Here is a 15,641-nt window from a genome sequence, read left to right as displayed (position 1 = left end):
ATATCCTTTAGAATGCCAGCTCCCCTATGGCAGAGGATTTGGTTTCTTATGTAATTGCTGTGTCTTCAGGAATGAAGAATGGTGCCTGGTATATTGTAAGTGCTCAACACATTTGTTGATTAAATATCCTTCCGCTGTCCATTATTATACCCAAGGGTCAGTTAAGAGAAAATAATTGCTTTTCTGAATCTTACTTGAGCCAGCAAGGAGGACCTAGAGAGGAGGAATCTTGGAGGAAAAGATCAATGTCATCAGAGATCCTTAGCCAGGGGATAGTGGCCTGGACATAGCCAAATGGACAGGTGATGCTTTGGAGAGACAGATTTCAAAAAGGCAAAAGTAACTTTGGTAATGAACTTGAGACCAGAAGCAGGAAGATGGCAGAGCCAAGGGAAAGAGAAGGCACTTAGGAGTAGAATTCTCAATCTCTAGTCATGACCCCAGGGAAGAAGAGCAGTGAAATAATTTAAAGAGATAAATGTGAATACATAGCAAACTTTCCATGGAGCCAGGTTTGAACCACATCCTACAAAAGCTGGTGGGGGGTGGGTGGTAAATGCAGATTCCTGTGAAACAGTGACAAGAGACTACAGGGGTAGTATCAGGAAACCTAAAGTCCTGGAGTGGAGGTTTGCAAGATGTTTGAGTCAATGAAAATACTAGGTTTGGGTTTTGGTTTTCTTTTTTTTTTTTCCTTGATTTTTTAAACCTTGTGTTCAAGGTAGATGTTGGAAGAGGAGTTTGGTTGCTTGGATTTTTCCAAAGTATGGTCTTTGGACCACAAGCAGCATCACCATCATCTGGGAGATTGTTAGGAATGCAAATTATCAGCCCCATGCTAGACCAATTGAGTCAAACTCTGGGAATAGGACCAACACTGTATTGTTATCAACCCCCTGGGAAATCTTAATGCTCACTGACGTTTGAGACCCACTCGTGGGGAATATTAATCCTCATCCCTCTACACATTAAAATCACCTGGGAAGCTTGCAGAGAAAAAAATGTCCTGGCCTTATCCCAGACCAATTAAACGGATTCTTTGGAGGAAGGTCTAGCCATAGGTATATTTTAAAACTTTAAGGTGAATCTAATGTACAATCTAGGTCAAAAGCCAAACTCTAGTTCAGGGAGAAGCAGTGTGATCATCCCCAGAGAGCTTATTAAAAATGCAAAATCCTGGGCCCTTCTTGCTGCATCAGAGTCTACATTTTTACCAAGATCTCCAGGTAATTCACAGACACATTAAAGTTTCAAAAGCATTTGTATAGATAAAAGTTATAGGGAAGAAATTAGAATTTGTATTTTCCCTCCACCTTCTCTTTATTGGTGGATTTACTGACTTAAAGAGGAAAGGTACTAGACAGGAAAAGGAAAGACAAACTCAATGGTGTATAAGTCACAAAGCAGTGAAGGTTCCAGGTCAAAGAAAGGCAAGTAGCAGGTAGAGCGCATGAATGAGAGAACTGGGTGCTCTGTACAACTGACTTAGTTACTGGAGTTGCCTACAGCTCTTTGGCCGTTTCTCACATTACCAGATAGCTAAGCAATATGCAAATGAAATAAACGCACCAGGTAAAATTCAGAGCCAGCAACCAATTTGTGATTTCAGGCATTGGTTAAGTTTGTAAATATGAAGATAAGTCCTTTCCCCTTCAGAAGTCTTGGAGAATGGGAGCTGTGCTCAGTCTGGAGGTGGGTACAAGACTTCAAAGGGGAAAGGCCTTGGGAATAATGTATGAACTTGATTTGATTCTCTGGCAGGATTCCAGTGAAGAGTATCAGGCAGATTATCCTGTCAACACTTGGAGCGAATAAAAGGGAACCTTGAGCCTTTCAAGGTTAATTGATAATATTATTGGTCCGATTTCTTCCCGTTTGTGATGGAAAATCAGAGAAATGTTGTAGATACCAGTGTCTTCATTTTCACAACGCGTGATAGATGCCCCTTGTCTTCGCATATTTTACTATTACTATGTGCAAAAGAAAATAATAGACTGGTCGTTCCTGCAGTAGTTTGGGTATTGTAAATGGCAAAATAACTAAACCTATACCTATCTAATGATGATGAATGCACCAAAGTCACTGGTCTCTGGTAGAAACTTCCAGGGCCCTATTCTAGGCATCATTTTCCAGAATGTTATCAGTACCTTAGCTGATGATTGGCAAATTGGGTTTATCACTGGAACAGAGGTTGGAAGAGTAGAAAGTATATATGCATATTAGGATCTAAATAGACACTGAAGACAGAGCATGAGAAAGCAAATTTTACAAGAGGATAAATTATAGAGGGAAAATATCAAATGGAGAATGATATGGCAGTAACAATTGGCAGAGGGATTATGGGATTTTAGTCCATTGGAGCCTGGTTGTTTTGTTTGTGCAGCTGCCAAATGCACTGATGGATACCTTAGCCTGCCTTAACTGTGTTCACAGCAATAGAGTTATTCTTTCTACGTGGGGCTCCAGTTCCTGCCTCCAACATGCCTTATATTATTATGTTCAGTCTAGATTAGTACACATTGAAAGCAAAGCTAGCATTCTGAAACAAGTCCATATAGAGTCAGCTGGTTAACGAAAGTACTTGAATTCATGTCCTACTGCCATCGTAGAGGTGAATATACAGAGAATCCCAGGGGTGCATGGAATACCTGATACTGCAGAGCTAGTAAGTAGTGGAGCTTAGTGCTCTAATGCAGGCATTCTGATCCTGAATCCAGTGCCTTCCTACTGTAACACCTCCCTGTCCTCTCCCTTCTTCCTTCAGATGAAAGTGTTTGTGATTCAGAATATCTGTCAAGTTCCCACTTCACTTCTCAAGAAGTTCGTTTTCCAATTAAAAGACACCCCATCCAACAGCAGTAGCTTCTCCCTTACTACTGAGGCTGAGTATAAAATGTGCACACCTTTTCTTTCCTCTTGGTTACCTGAGTCTTTTTGGCCCTTAATGTCCCAACTCTAGTCCTTCCTGATGTGGGGCTGGCTACAACTATTTGGCAGCACAGAATCCCTCAGCCCTCCTTTGATATTCTTGAGCTCTTTCACTTCATCTATTCATTCTTGCTTGCACTGATTTATTTGCAAATATTTATGGAGTGCCTACTACTTGTGTTACAGGTAGACAGGCATGGGCTGAGGGAGAGGGGGCTGGAGAGGGCTTTCCCCCGACCTACCGGGAATGTCAGGCAATTATCAGGTTATGGTTCAATAGGTATCACATTGCCTCTCTAAAAATGATAATTTGGTAGCCAGCCAGCACCAGGGAAAGACTAGCTCCTGATGGTTCACAGCTGTCACAGTAAAGTGTTAATTAAATGCAGACACCAGGGAGAGGCAACTTCAAAGGCATGCACATTAAAAGACAAAATGTTGGAGTATAACCTTCTGAGGGCACTCCACCAGAAAAGGGAAGACAGCCTCAGAAGGGCATGCATACAACTTTCTAACCCAGTGCACATGCTCACTTCCCATGGGCAAAGAGGGCACTGTGCATACGGGGAGCCCACCTTAAGGGAAGAATTATGGGAAAGGGGCTCAAGACACTGGGAGTGGGTCAACCAGGTTAAAGGCTGCACTTGACCTTCATGGTGTCTTTTTCCAAGTGTACTTTCCTTTCTTTCCTGCTCTAAAGCTTTTAAAAATAAATGTCCATTTCTGCTCTGAAAGTTGCCTCGGTCTCTTTCTCTACCTTATACCCCTCAGTCGAATTCTTTATTCTGAGGAGGCAAGAACTGAAGTTGCTGCAGACATGTATGAATTCGCTGCTGTTAATTCAGACACCTTCCACCCCTAACACTTGTCAAGCATTGTTGTAAGTGCTAGGATATTACGGTGAGCAAAACAGGATATCTGATCTCCTGGTGAATACTGCAGAAGGAGACTGATGAAAGCAAGAAAGCAAATCTGAAAAGTCAGATAATCATAAGTGTTGTAAAGAAAAATGAAGCAGGTTAATGGATTCACTGGGGGCCTAGGTGGAGGACTGTACTTTTAGATATGGTCAGGAAAGACCTTAGACATGATGTTTAAGCAGAAACTGGAAATAAATGAGGATTTTGAATCATGTGGCTATTTCGGGGGAGAGTGTGTTAGGAAGAGAATCATGAAATGTCAAGTCTTTGAGGTGAGGTATACCTGTTACAGGTGAAGAGCAAGGAGACCTGAGTACCTGAGGGAAGTGTGTATTCATTGTGCTGCCTGGTATTGATAATGTTACCTAATCTATCTGTTCTTTGGCTACAGCCACACCTTAACTACTGGGTTGGAGATTAGCATTGTGGAAGATGGTTAGAACTGCATTTTGAGGACAAAATAAATTGATATATAAGGTATACATTGTAATATATGTAGTATGCATAAAGTATGTAAAGTATATTATATATATGAGTAACAATTTCTTATAAATTGTGCTGCAGAAGTTTTAGTTTTTATCATTGTGGCTATCAAGATCATTATCTCAATTTGCCCCTGGTAATCCAGAGGAAAAGCAAAGGTCTTTGAAAGTAGTTCTTTCCAATTCTAAATGGAATTGCTTTTGCTACTCCCCTGAATGCGTGGTTGTACATTTGAGTACTTGGGAAAGACTCTTACATAATTTCTTTTTGAAAGAAATGATTTCTACCACATGCCACAACACAGTCTGGCTTGCCCATGTACTTTTTAAGATTCTCTTTCCATGTCTGGAATGGAAAGCATAGCACACTTGATTTTATTTTTAAAACAAAATATAGCAACCATGATGATGTTGATGCTGGTGGTCATAGCCATTCTGGTCATAATAGCTGACATGTATGGAGAGTTAACCATTTGCCAGGCACCGTTGTTATGTCCTACGCATGGATTTTCTCTTAGTCCTCATAACATTGTGAGACAGGTGGCACGATTAACTTGTCATCTGCCTGAGGAAATGGAGAATTCAGAATGTTTATTGAGAGTTAGCAGGAGGAGGAGCCAGGTTTTACACCACTTAGGCCTTACGACTTGGAAATGTGGATCACCCAAAACTCATTTCTGCTTTGATTTGTATTTTCCTATGGTCTGTTGCTTGAAGGGTATTTAAGGAGTAGGGAAAAATGGGGAAATACATTTGATTTTCTTTAGTCAGATATTGAAAAGAAATAATTTCTAATGTCTCTAAGCACATTGCTTGGGCTGTGGGAGCTAAGGCACAGTAGGAAGAGTTTGGCAGATGCCAAAGATGAGATGCAGGTATGAGTTTTATTAGTCACAGCAGAAAATAAGTCACAGTTAGCTCCACCATAGAACCTTTAAATACATTTTACTGTTTGGGGCCCAGCCCTGAGTACTAGGAACCAATGTTCCCCTGTTCAAATAGACTATTTTCTGAGTTCCTGATGGCCCAAGGTGCTATGAATTTATCCTGAGGATACTTCCTGCGGTTGAGTTTTGAGAATCCCAAGTCTTCATCTCACTACTGATAACATGGCCACCATATTTGTTTGCAAATACAAAGGCAACATAGTGGCTATCTTTACTTATGTCCTTTGGATAAATTTTGCAGAAATATTTATCTCTTCACTAAATTGCCCCCAGACTATTATTTGCTTAAGCTAATATTTCCTTTTGATTTTCCTCTTCCCTTCCCACTTGCTGAATAAACATCTGGGAGTTATTGGGTCTCAACTTCAATTACGAAGAAAAAAAATTGCATGGACTTTGTGATAGTACTTTTTCTATGAGACAACATAGCACCTCTGCGTTTTTAATATGCCTTTCAGAAATGACTGTAGTTCTGAGCTAAAGCATGTTACTTTAAAAAGTTGGGCTGTCCATATTGCTCTCTGACTTAGGACTTTATGAAATAAACTGTAACTAATGGGAAAAACAACTAAAATATTTATTGCAGAAAATAAAAAAGTTAACCAAAGTATTTTATTGATACATTCTTGGACAATATCACAGAATTGAAAGAGAATGGAAAGAGGGAATTTTTCAGCAAGGGTTGTTTTTTTCCACTAAATTGGCACATAAGCAGCAAGATTAACGAAAGTACTTATTACAAACAGTAAAAAACATACATGCTTTTTTCTAAAGTCCTTAATCACACTGATCAGTCAAAGGGGGCATGAACAAAACCTCAAGACATGAAAAATCCGTATTCTTTCCTTCAAACAGCTTAATAATTATTAAAATTATTGCAAAATATTCATATACCCTAATTAAGAATAACAAAAGAGAACACAAATACAAATATTGAACATAATAAACATGTACTGTAAAATACATTACTGGCATGCATTCCAAAGATCAAGACCTCTATTCAGTTCAGCCAATACCTTCCTTTTATGTAACCTATCATATACCAAAGATAGGTGGGGCATACTTTCTCAGCACAGTTTTTGGTCTTTAAACATCTTTTTTGTCTTAAAAAAAAAAAACATGATGTGCAGTGGTACTATAATCGTAATTATACAGTCATGTACATATGTACTTGTTTTAGTCTGCCAAGATCGCTTTAAAATTTTAATTGTTTTAAAATTTTTCCAAATATTCCACCGTCTGAGAGAATAGGGCTCTATGAAAACAAGGCATTCGAAAACAAACAGTGAACCAAGGTACGACATTAGATGGCAAAGTGCAAAAGTCCTCACAAACTGTACAGAAAATTTCAAAACCTTGCAACCTAGAAGTACATACATAATAAGACAGGTCAGCCCCATAACGGTCCTGTGGCTCTCAGTGGTCCATTCTAAAGAGCCGGGGCGGGACTTGAGTTTCAACACTCCCTTTGGTAGGGAAGGTCCAAAATTGCAGCCGAGTTGGCAGTGCTGATGTCAGTGACTTATTAAGCCAAGATAAAGTAAGGATATTTCATAAAGCAGCTGTTTAGGTCACTTGGATCCTCTAACATTGGTCTCCCGGCTGGGGAAGCTCCTCCGGTGATGGGAAGCGGGTAGGACCAAAGAGTCCTATGCCAGATTGGGTGACAAAATAACTGAGGGTCCTCCTCCTCCATGATTCCATGGAATGGAACAGGTTAGATAACCAGGTTATTATAACTGACATACTTCTTTTTTGCAGCAGGGCCTGAAAGAAAAATTAGAAAGTGTCAATAGCAGTAATAACCCTGTTTGCAAAGGTAGAAATATAATTAGAACTTTTCACTTGAGGTGCAAAGTCAAAATGAGTGATACAGCTCTGAAGAACACACACAGACAACTTTGGATTCCTCTGACTCTAAGGCTTTGGCCACCAAACTCTGTGGTTCCCAGTGATTCTCAAATCATCTGCGTTCTCTTCTCTGAGAGGTCTCCAGCTTCCCTCTTTATACTCTATTAATAAATTTATCAGTGGTTGTTATGCTTTCTAATCAACCAACCCTTAACTTAAAGGGTTCACTCACACTGTGATATATTGCGTTGTACGCTCTTCTCACAGACCTTTTAATAATAACTGGCCTTTGCTTGGAAAAGATCTGTCCTGGGTCACTGACATTAATGGAGGTTGAATGCAGATTGGGTCAGAGTGTCTTCTTTAGTGCTGATTCACACAATCAAATGACTACAGATTGACTTGTATAGTGTTAACAGTAAGTTGTAAATGGTCATTTGCAGAACTATTTCCATTAAGATGTAAACTTCACTTAAACTTATCAGGTGTCTGACACATACACACTCTACATTTGTTTTCCTTAAATGTAGAAATTCTTTTTCTACTTGGTACAGTGATTTCAGGACTCACCTTCACTCACTCACTCAGGCAGTAAACATGTATCTACCGTATTGCAGCCACAGGGCTAGGCACTGAAGACCAGCCAATGAGCACAGCAGATTTCATGTCCTCATGCTGGAAACAAAGACACCAGGATCCCAGAGTGTGCCTTTGGTTTAGGTTCTAGTCCTCAATACCAAGTCATACCGTTGCAATGATGTGATATGTTCTTTATTCACTAAATCTTGGTAGTTTTGCATCAGTTTCTGTTGGGCACAAAGTAACTTTTGTGTAGCATTTACTGATGGCTTATTTTGTTTACTGTTTTTAGATTCTAAATAGAAGTGTTCACTCAAGACAGAGAAATGTCAAGAGCTCTTCAAGAACTAACTCTTAAGTAGGGATTCATATACAATTTTGGAGGAATGGAGAAGTCATATTAACATACTGAGAGAGAGTTTGTATTGAAACTTTGAATAATACAAGTAGTACATTACAGGTGCATACATGATTATAGATCTTACACAGGATACTGTACACTATACAACAAGCCTGGTCTTCTTTTCTGGATTAAAAATTGGGACTCTCTGACAAACTTTGACTTGAAGACTCATTTTTATTTGAAACTCATTTCTATATTAAACCATAATGCGTTTATTAACTAAAATACAAAAAGGTAAATAAGAATAGAATCTTATGAAATTCAGGGCCTCCTGGAAAATCTGGTGATGAGAATTGAGTCACAATATGTCCTCATTTGATGAACACATGGCCTCAATAATGCCCAAATCTTCCAAAAAGTTTCCCATTATCCCAGTATTGTCTTCAACAATATGCTTGGTTTGGGTACAAGGAGGAAAACTTTCAAAAGATGTCTCTTGACTCTGGATCTTATTTTCAGTGTCATAGCTAGAAGAACTCAGCTGACAGTTGCAAGCAATAGTCACAGCATGCCTTGTCAAATGCCAACACACTAATAATCCTCAAGACAAAAGGAGGGGGAAAAAAAAACAACAAAAACCCGGAAGCTTGTACTGACCTAAATACCTGAGACCACCTTTACTGTGTGATTAATTAAGACTGTTTTCTGTAGCATAACTGTCTAGTGAAAACAAAAGTGAATTTCCTTAAATTGATTACTATAAAACACTAATTTCTCAGGAAGAGTTTTTACCAAAATAAGTAGGTTAGAAAATATTGTCCCCAAATTGTCAAGCTGAGCATTGGCTGGGATTAAATTAAAATCACAATGAGGTTATGTTTTAAAAAATTGGATATAAAAATAATGGCATTCCATTGATGCATTGCTTAGAATATCTTCTTGTGTTCTATGTAGCCTTGAGATGAGCACTGTTTATGATCTCCATTTTACATAGGAGGGGTCTGAGGCTCAGAGGAACAAGCAATCCAGAACTAGGCTGCCTGATGGTTGAATTTTTCTTTCTGTCTCCATGCTATAGTAGGAAGACAATACTGCATTTGGACTCACCTGACCTGGGTTCTGATTCAGCTCTGTCACTTACTTGCATGTGACCTTGCCCAGTGTCTTGCTAATGAACTCCTTGTAGCTTTGTTAAAATTGGGAGAGGCCGGGTACGGTGGCTCACACCTGTAATCTCAGCACTTTGGGAGACCGAGACGGGTGGATCACCCGAGGTCAGAAGTTTAAGACCAGCGTGGTCAACATGGTGAAACCCCGTCTCTACTAAATATACATAAAATTAGCCAGGCATAGTGGCGGGCACCTGTAATCCCAGCTACTGGGGAGGCTGAGGCAGGAGAATCACTTGAACCCATGAGGCAGAGGTTGCAGTGAGCTGATTGCGCCATTGCGCTCCAGCCTGTACAACAGGAGTAAAACTTTGTCTCAAAAAAAAAAAAAAATTGGGAGAATAGTCCTTACCTGGTGCACTGTTGATATCACCAATGTACAAAATACCCCAGTTTCTCATCTGGGAATATAATGTGTAAATGTATTTTTAAATTACAGAGTTCTATACAAATGATAAGCCTCAGTACACGCTTTCTTTGCAGAATTGCTAGGAACATTGCCCCAAAATTATAATGAAGTTTATGCAGGCCCTAGAAGGGCAATTTGTGTACTTTTCACAGCAATGTCCAATGTATTATGTTTATTTTTAAACCATTCTAGTCCTGTGAGTAAATAAAATAAGTGCCTGTGGTGTCTGGTAATTCCATTTATTTCACTAGAAATGTAGTTTGTGGTCAGGAAAGAAAATTACTGAGCTCAAAATAGTTGTGCAATGAAGCACTTGCTAAGGAAATATGCTTTTTATTTTAAAATAGTATGTTTTTCTCTTATAAAGTTACAGATTTTAAAGAAGAATAATAGTATATGGCATTGTCCCTATTAACTTTTTAAAGTTATATCTACTTATCTACATAAGTAGTTCTCAAAACAAGGTATCTTGAAGAGTCAATGTTTACAGTGAGGTAGTGTTAAGAATACTGGTTTGTGAAATGAATTACTAATACACCATTGCTACTTAAGAAAGGTAAGATATTCCAACTCATTCTTGATGTCTTGTCAAAATCAACACTCAATTTGACATTAACTTTATCGAGCTTCTTATTTTCTCTTTGCTTTTCTCTGAGCTTTTTTGTCTTACAAAAATTTCTTCCCTCAAAGTGCATTCTATGGAACACGCATAACCCAGATTCAAGGAAGTGAAGAAAAAAATAGAAAAGAGAGCTTCATAGATACTGTGTTGGGAAACACTGAATAAGTGTTATTAAACAGTACTCTTTCCTGTTTCCACCCCATATTTAATTTCTTTATATTTTAAATAAGAAATATTGTAGCTTATTAACTATATACCATGTGTTCTCCTCAGCTCTTTTTGAAGAATGTGTGTATAGATGTGTATATGAATAAGAATACATATGAAGTGATTTAAACATCCAAAAAGGATAAAAACAAAATATAAGAAAATATTATATAAGCCCTGAATATAACACATTGACATACTGACATCTTAATTCAGGTGCCCCTCCATCCACTCATAGGAAATAAGATGCAATCAAAGCCCTTCACACTCCATGTTCTTCCCCATCCCCCCATAGTATCTACTATCCTGAACTTGGGATGTGTCCTATCGCTACTACAGTAGTTGTCCATAAACTATAGCTATATAGATTTCTGTGTTTTAAGTTGTGCAAATTATTCCATGCATATCCACTTGAAATCTGGTTTCATATAACATTATGTTTTTAAGATTTACTTACATTGATTTAATAATCATAGTAACTATATAGCTTTCTATATATTAATGTTAGCATAACAGATTTTCTGTAACTCTTTCCCTATTGATAGACTCTACTTTCTAATGTTTTTGAAATAACAAGCAATGCTGGAGTAGATGATATCTACAAAACAATATTTTTAACAAAGTTGAATGACAATGCTACAGGGCAGGATAAAACATTTGTCATGTATTTAACTGACAAAGGATTGATATCTAAATTTTTTTAACTTGTACAAAGGAATAAATAAGGAACAATCTAATTTTTAAAAACATAGATTCAAGATGAATAGACAATTTGTAGATGAAGAAATGCAAATAAATGAAAATTGTTCAACCTCATCAACTAGAGAAGTGCAAATTAAAAATTAATAAGATAGCATTTAATGCCTGTACCATTACAAAAGAAAAAATGAACTAATACCAAGCATTGGTGGGTGTGAAAAGGTTAGAACTCTCAGACAACACTAAGGTATAAATATAAGTTGGTAAATTTATATGGGAGAGCCACTTGGAAATATCTAGAAAACCTAAAGCTATGCATACCACTGAATCAGCAATTTCACTTCTAGATCTAGACCTGAGATAGTTTCATATGTACATATAGACGTGCTTAGGATTTCAAAAGCCTTTAATAATTTTCTCTGATTCTCCAAGAAAAAATTATCTTATAGAGGCTAGGCACATAAAGGAGTAAAGTGGGCCAGGTGTGAGATATTAAGGAAGGATACAGATGATAGTGAACTAGAAATCACCTGCCCCATCTAAAAGGCATAATTATGTGGGATGTTACCACAATAGGACTTTATTAGTACATTTTTTGAGGAGGAGCTTGACTATGATTTTATGTAAAAGTTCATTTTTTCACTCAGCCATCTAACAAATATTTATTGAGCATGTATTATGTGTTGGGCTCTATTCTAAGCATTAGAAATACCTCAGTTTTTAATAAAAGTTTTAAGATCATATTAAAACCATTTAGCAAGTCAAAAAAGAAATAGAGACCAGAGGCTAGATAGCATCTCTAGGCTGCTTGTTTTTAGCTCTGTGATCCTGTCTGCACTCAGTTCCTCAAATGTACTTGATTATAAAGCACCCTCTCCCGCTCCCCTTTTTAGTGGATCATTTTGCATTATGTAAGAACATACTTTTGGAAGTACACGGGGATATTTCTTAAACCTTAACCCTGCCTATCACTTTAGTCATTGGTAAACCTCACCAAACTTCTGAATATTAGTTTATTGCCTGATACAACTTTGTCCAAACTAACTTTTCTATGAAACCATTCAAAGCACTGTCTGTGCCTCTTCCCTCACCAACTCTGCCAACTAATGCTTCCCTATGAAACATGATTCACAGTTGTTGTTTACTTATAAATATTTCAACTGGGAGGGATTCTTTATATTATGGTTTGCAGTTACTAAAATAAAAAGAAATACTTTTTTTGTAATTACTTCTGTAGTCAATGGCCTGTTTCCTGCCTGTTCATTTCATTAGTAAATTGCCCTTAGCCCATCACTTAATAGCAAAAGAGTATATGTTATCTTCAACATCTCAATTCTCATTGGAGACTTCAAGAAAGCTACTAAACTTCCTGTATCTTACAAAGAAGAAGCAATTCATTTTATAATGATCTCTCTTAAATCCTTTTTTAAATTTACTACTCAGTTTAGCACATTACTCAACTTGAGAAGATACAAAGCTAAAGAATGAAGAACATGACTACCAAAAAATTGGGACAGTCCCAATTATAGTTTAGTTCAACTCTGAACTATAAAACAATTGAGACTTTCTCCATCTCCCAGGAGAATGCAAGGCTATTGCTCATATATTTGGTACCTGGATTTGTTGACACAAGAAACTTGGCAGGGGTAAAAACATGATCAGTCAGAAAAATAACTCAGTATTTCAAATCACCATAATTCCCAATCCAGTGGCAAAAACTCCCAAATCTGGATTTCTGTTGACTACTCAACCATTCATCTAATAAAATATTATTTAACACATATTAAATACCAGGAACTTTAATACATGCTAACATTAAAAGCAGACATGGGAATCTGTAAGCTGTTTACTTTAACATTTACTCACTTCTCGTTCATTGTATATTCAGATTATTTAACAAATATTTATATAAAGCTGCCATGTGTCGTCAACAAGGGATTGGCATATGTATTTTTTTCTACTCAGATAAAGATAAAGCATGAATTTATAAACTAAACTCACATTGAGAGGAACCCCCCCCCGCCCCCGCTAAAGCAAATTGGCACCCCTTCCTAATGCTGAATAAGGAAGGTAGGTCAGTGGATGGTGAGGCAGCAAACCTGTTACCATATTTGGAGACAGTAGTGATCCAGTTCAAGAGAATGGAGAAGCATCAGCCTAGATAACCTTAGAGAAAATGTATGAAGTGTTTGCCCCATTTGTACCAGGAACAGGGAAATGAGTCAGATACAGTCTTTATTGTTATAGAACTTATATGATAATGCAAAAAACTATTACATATCTGTGATGAGTGCTTAAAGATATTTTACAAAGACTAATTTTGTCTTGGAAGAGGATATACTGTGCTAAGCCTGGGAAGGCTTTTCAGTGGAAGGGACATTGATTTGGACCATGCAGTGTGAGACAATTTAAGAAGAGGGCAGGGCAACATAAAGGTATACTTTGTTTCCAAAGGTGCATGGAGAGGAGGGTCAGACAGTGCCGGAAGTCAAGGATGGAAAGGTAGGCAGGGCCACATAAATTACTTCAATAAATAAAACTTCAATAAACCTGCAGATTGCCATAACAAATTCAGGGTACTGTCAGAGGCATTTGAACCAGAGCAACTCTATCTTGAATAGGGACTGGGTAAAATAAGGCTGAGACCTTCTGGGCTGCATTCCCAGGAGGTTAAGGTACTCTAATGATAGAGACAGGAGGCAGAGAAATGGCTAGGCAGATAGGGAAGGGTCCCCGGAAAATCTGTCCCGCCCCACAAGTGTTTACAACAGATGTTTTGTGCAGACAAGGGGCAGTGGACTGGAGGCCCACATGCACTGGGGGAATGGGGTGGAGCCACCAGAAACAAACATCTTATTCAGGGGAAGAGCCTGGCCTCTTCGGCTCCTGTGCGGTGACCCTGGTATTCAGTTTGTGAGGTGGAAACCTGCTTGCAGGACCCCTGTCTTTGCTGAGAGCTTTCCTTTCACTTAATAAATTCTGCCCTCCTCACTCTTCAATGTGTTCATGTGCCTAATTCTTCCTGGTTGTGAGATAAGAACCTGGATTTAGCTGGACTAAGGAGTAAAAATCCTACATCAATACTTAGGATGACTACTCATCCTAAGTCACAGGATGAGATAGGAGGCTGGCACAAGATACAGGTCATAAAGACCTTGCTGATAAAATAGCATGCAGTAAGGCCAAATCCCACCAAAACAAAGACAGTGACGAAAGTGAACTCTGGTCATCCTCGCTGCTACCCTCCCACCAGTTTACAAATGCCATAGCAACATCAGGAGTTTACTCTATATGGTCTAAAAAGGGGAGGAATGAATAATCCACTCCTTGTTTAGCAGATAATTAAGAAATAACCATAAAAATGGGCAAGCAGCGGCCCTTGGGGCTGCTCTGCCTGTGGAATAGCCATTCTTTATTTTACTTTCTTAATAAACTTGCTTTCGCTTTGCACTGTGGACTAACCCTGAATTCTTTCTTGTGCAAGAGCCAAGAACCCTCTCTTGGGGTCTGGATCAGACAGTACCAGTACCAGTCTCGTTCAGTAACAGTACCAGAAACAGAAGATGAACAACTCAGAATTTCTATGATTATTTAGCTTTCTAATGAAGGTTCTTGTAAAAAGCCTTTAACGCTAAAGCAGTGGTACTTGAGGAGCCACAGGGAGATATTCACAATTTTGAAGAGGATCCTCACACTTGTTTTTTCTTCTCTGTAATGTCCTTCTTTCCCTTTTTTCCTTAATTGGTTTCCTGTTCTTTGCTTTGGTTGGTTTTAGTTTCTAGTCACTTGTTCCAAGTGGCCTTTCCTATCCCTCCAGACAAGTGAGATGTTACTGCTGTACCCTCTCATGACCTCTCTACTGTTCCCTCCTCATATACAACCAGGGTGAAGCACTAGTTTCTCATGTGTGTCTCCAACATTAGAACTTTATGTATCAGGATGGTAGAGACAGTTTTTTTCTAGTGCTTGGGAAGTGTGCAATGTATAGTTGGCACTCAATATTTTTGGGATGTGTTACCATAGAGAAGCCTTTTGTAATTGCCCTTCCTGCCCACTGCATAAAGAAAGACCACAGCATTGTAGTAGAGAAAGAGCTTAATACAGGAGGCTGAGGCAGGAGAATGGTGTGAACCTGGGAGGCGGAGCTTGCAGTGAGCCGTGATCACGCCACTGCACTCCAGCCTGGGCGACAAAGCGACACTCCGTCTCAAAAAAAAAAAAAACAAAAAAACAAAGCTTAATAGACACGAGGCCGGCCATACCACGTGGGAGACGGAGTTTGCACTCATATCATCTCGTTCAAAGCTCACAGGTTAGGGGTTTTTCAAAGACAGTTTAAGGGAAGGGGTCGGAGTGGCCAGGTAACAGGTGCTTGCTGCTGATTGGTTGGGACAGAGATGAACTAGTGGGCCAAAGCTGTCTTCCTGAGGACTAAATTGCTTCTGGGTGGGGCCGTAGGAGTGGTGGCGCTGGCGATCTAGGGGG

At 38.7% G+C, this 15,641-nt stretch overlaps 1 protein-coding gene and 1 long non-coding RNA gene across 3 annotated transcripts in view; one reads left to right on the top strand and one right to left on the bottom strand.

The window, feature by feature from the left end:
- LOC131383216 (uncharacterized) overlaps positions 1-15,641 on the top strand; it is a 273,602-nt gene that overhangs the window by 136,589 nt on the left and 121,372 nt on the right. The gene's annotated exons all lie outside the window — the stretch shown is intronic.
- The window catches only part of GRM7 (glutamate metabotropic receptor 7), an 890,122-nt gene continuing 880,348 nt past the window's right edge, over positions 5,868-15,641 (bottom strand). The window contains exon 10 of one of the 2 annotated variants that reach the window (XM_032149559.2): positions 5,868-7,044. In XM_032149559.2, coding sequence (XP_032005450.1) covers positions 6,995-7,044 — 50 coding nt within the window. In that variant the 3' untranslated portion in view covers positions 5,868-6,994. The remainder of the gene's footprint in view (positions 7,045-15,641) is intronic. The other variant, XM_032149558.2, reaches the window with a different exon arrangement.

This window comes from Hylobates moloch, unplaced genomic scaffold (genome assembly GCF_009828535.3).
Source record: "Hylobates moloch isolate HMO894 unplaced genomic scaffold, HMol_V3 SCAFFOLD_4, whole genome shotgun sequence".
Lineage (NCBI taxonomy): Eukaryota > Metazoa > Chordata > Mammalia > Primates > Hylobatidae > Hylobates > Hylobates moloch.
This window is presented reverse-complemented; position numbering and strand designations above follow the sequence as displayed.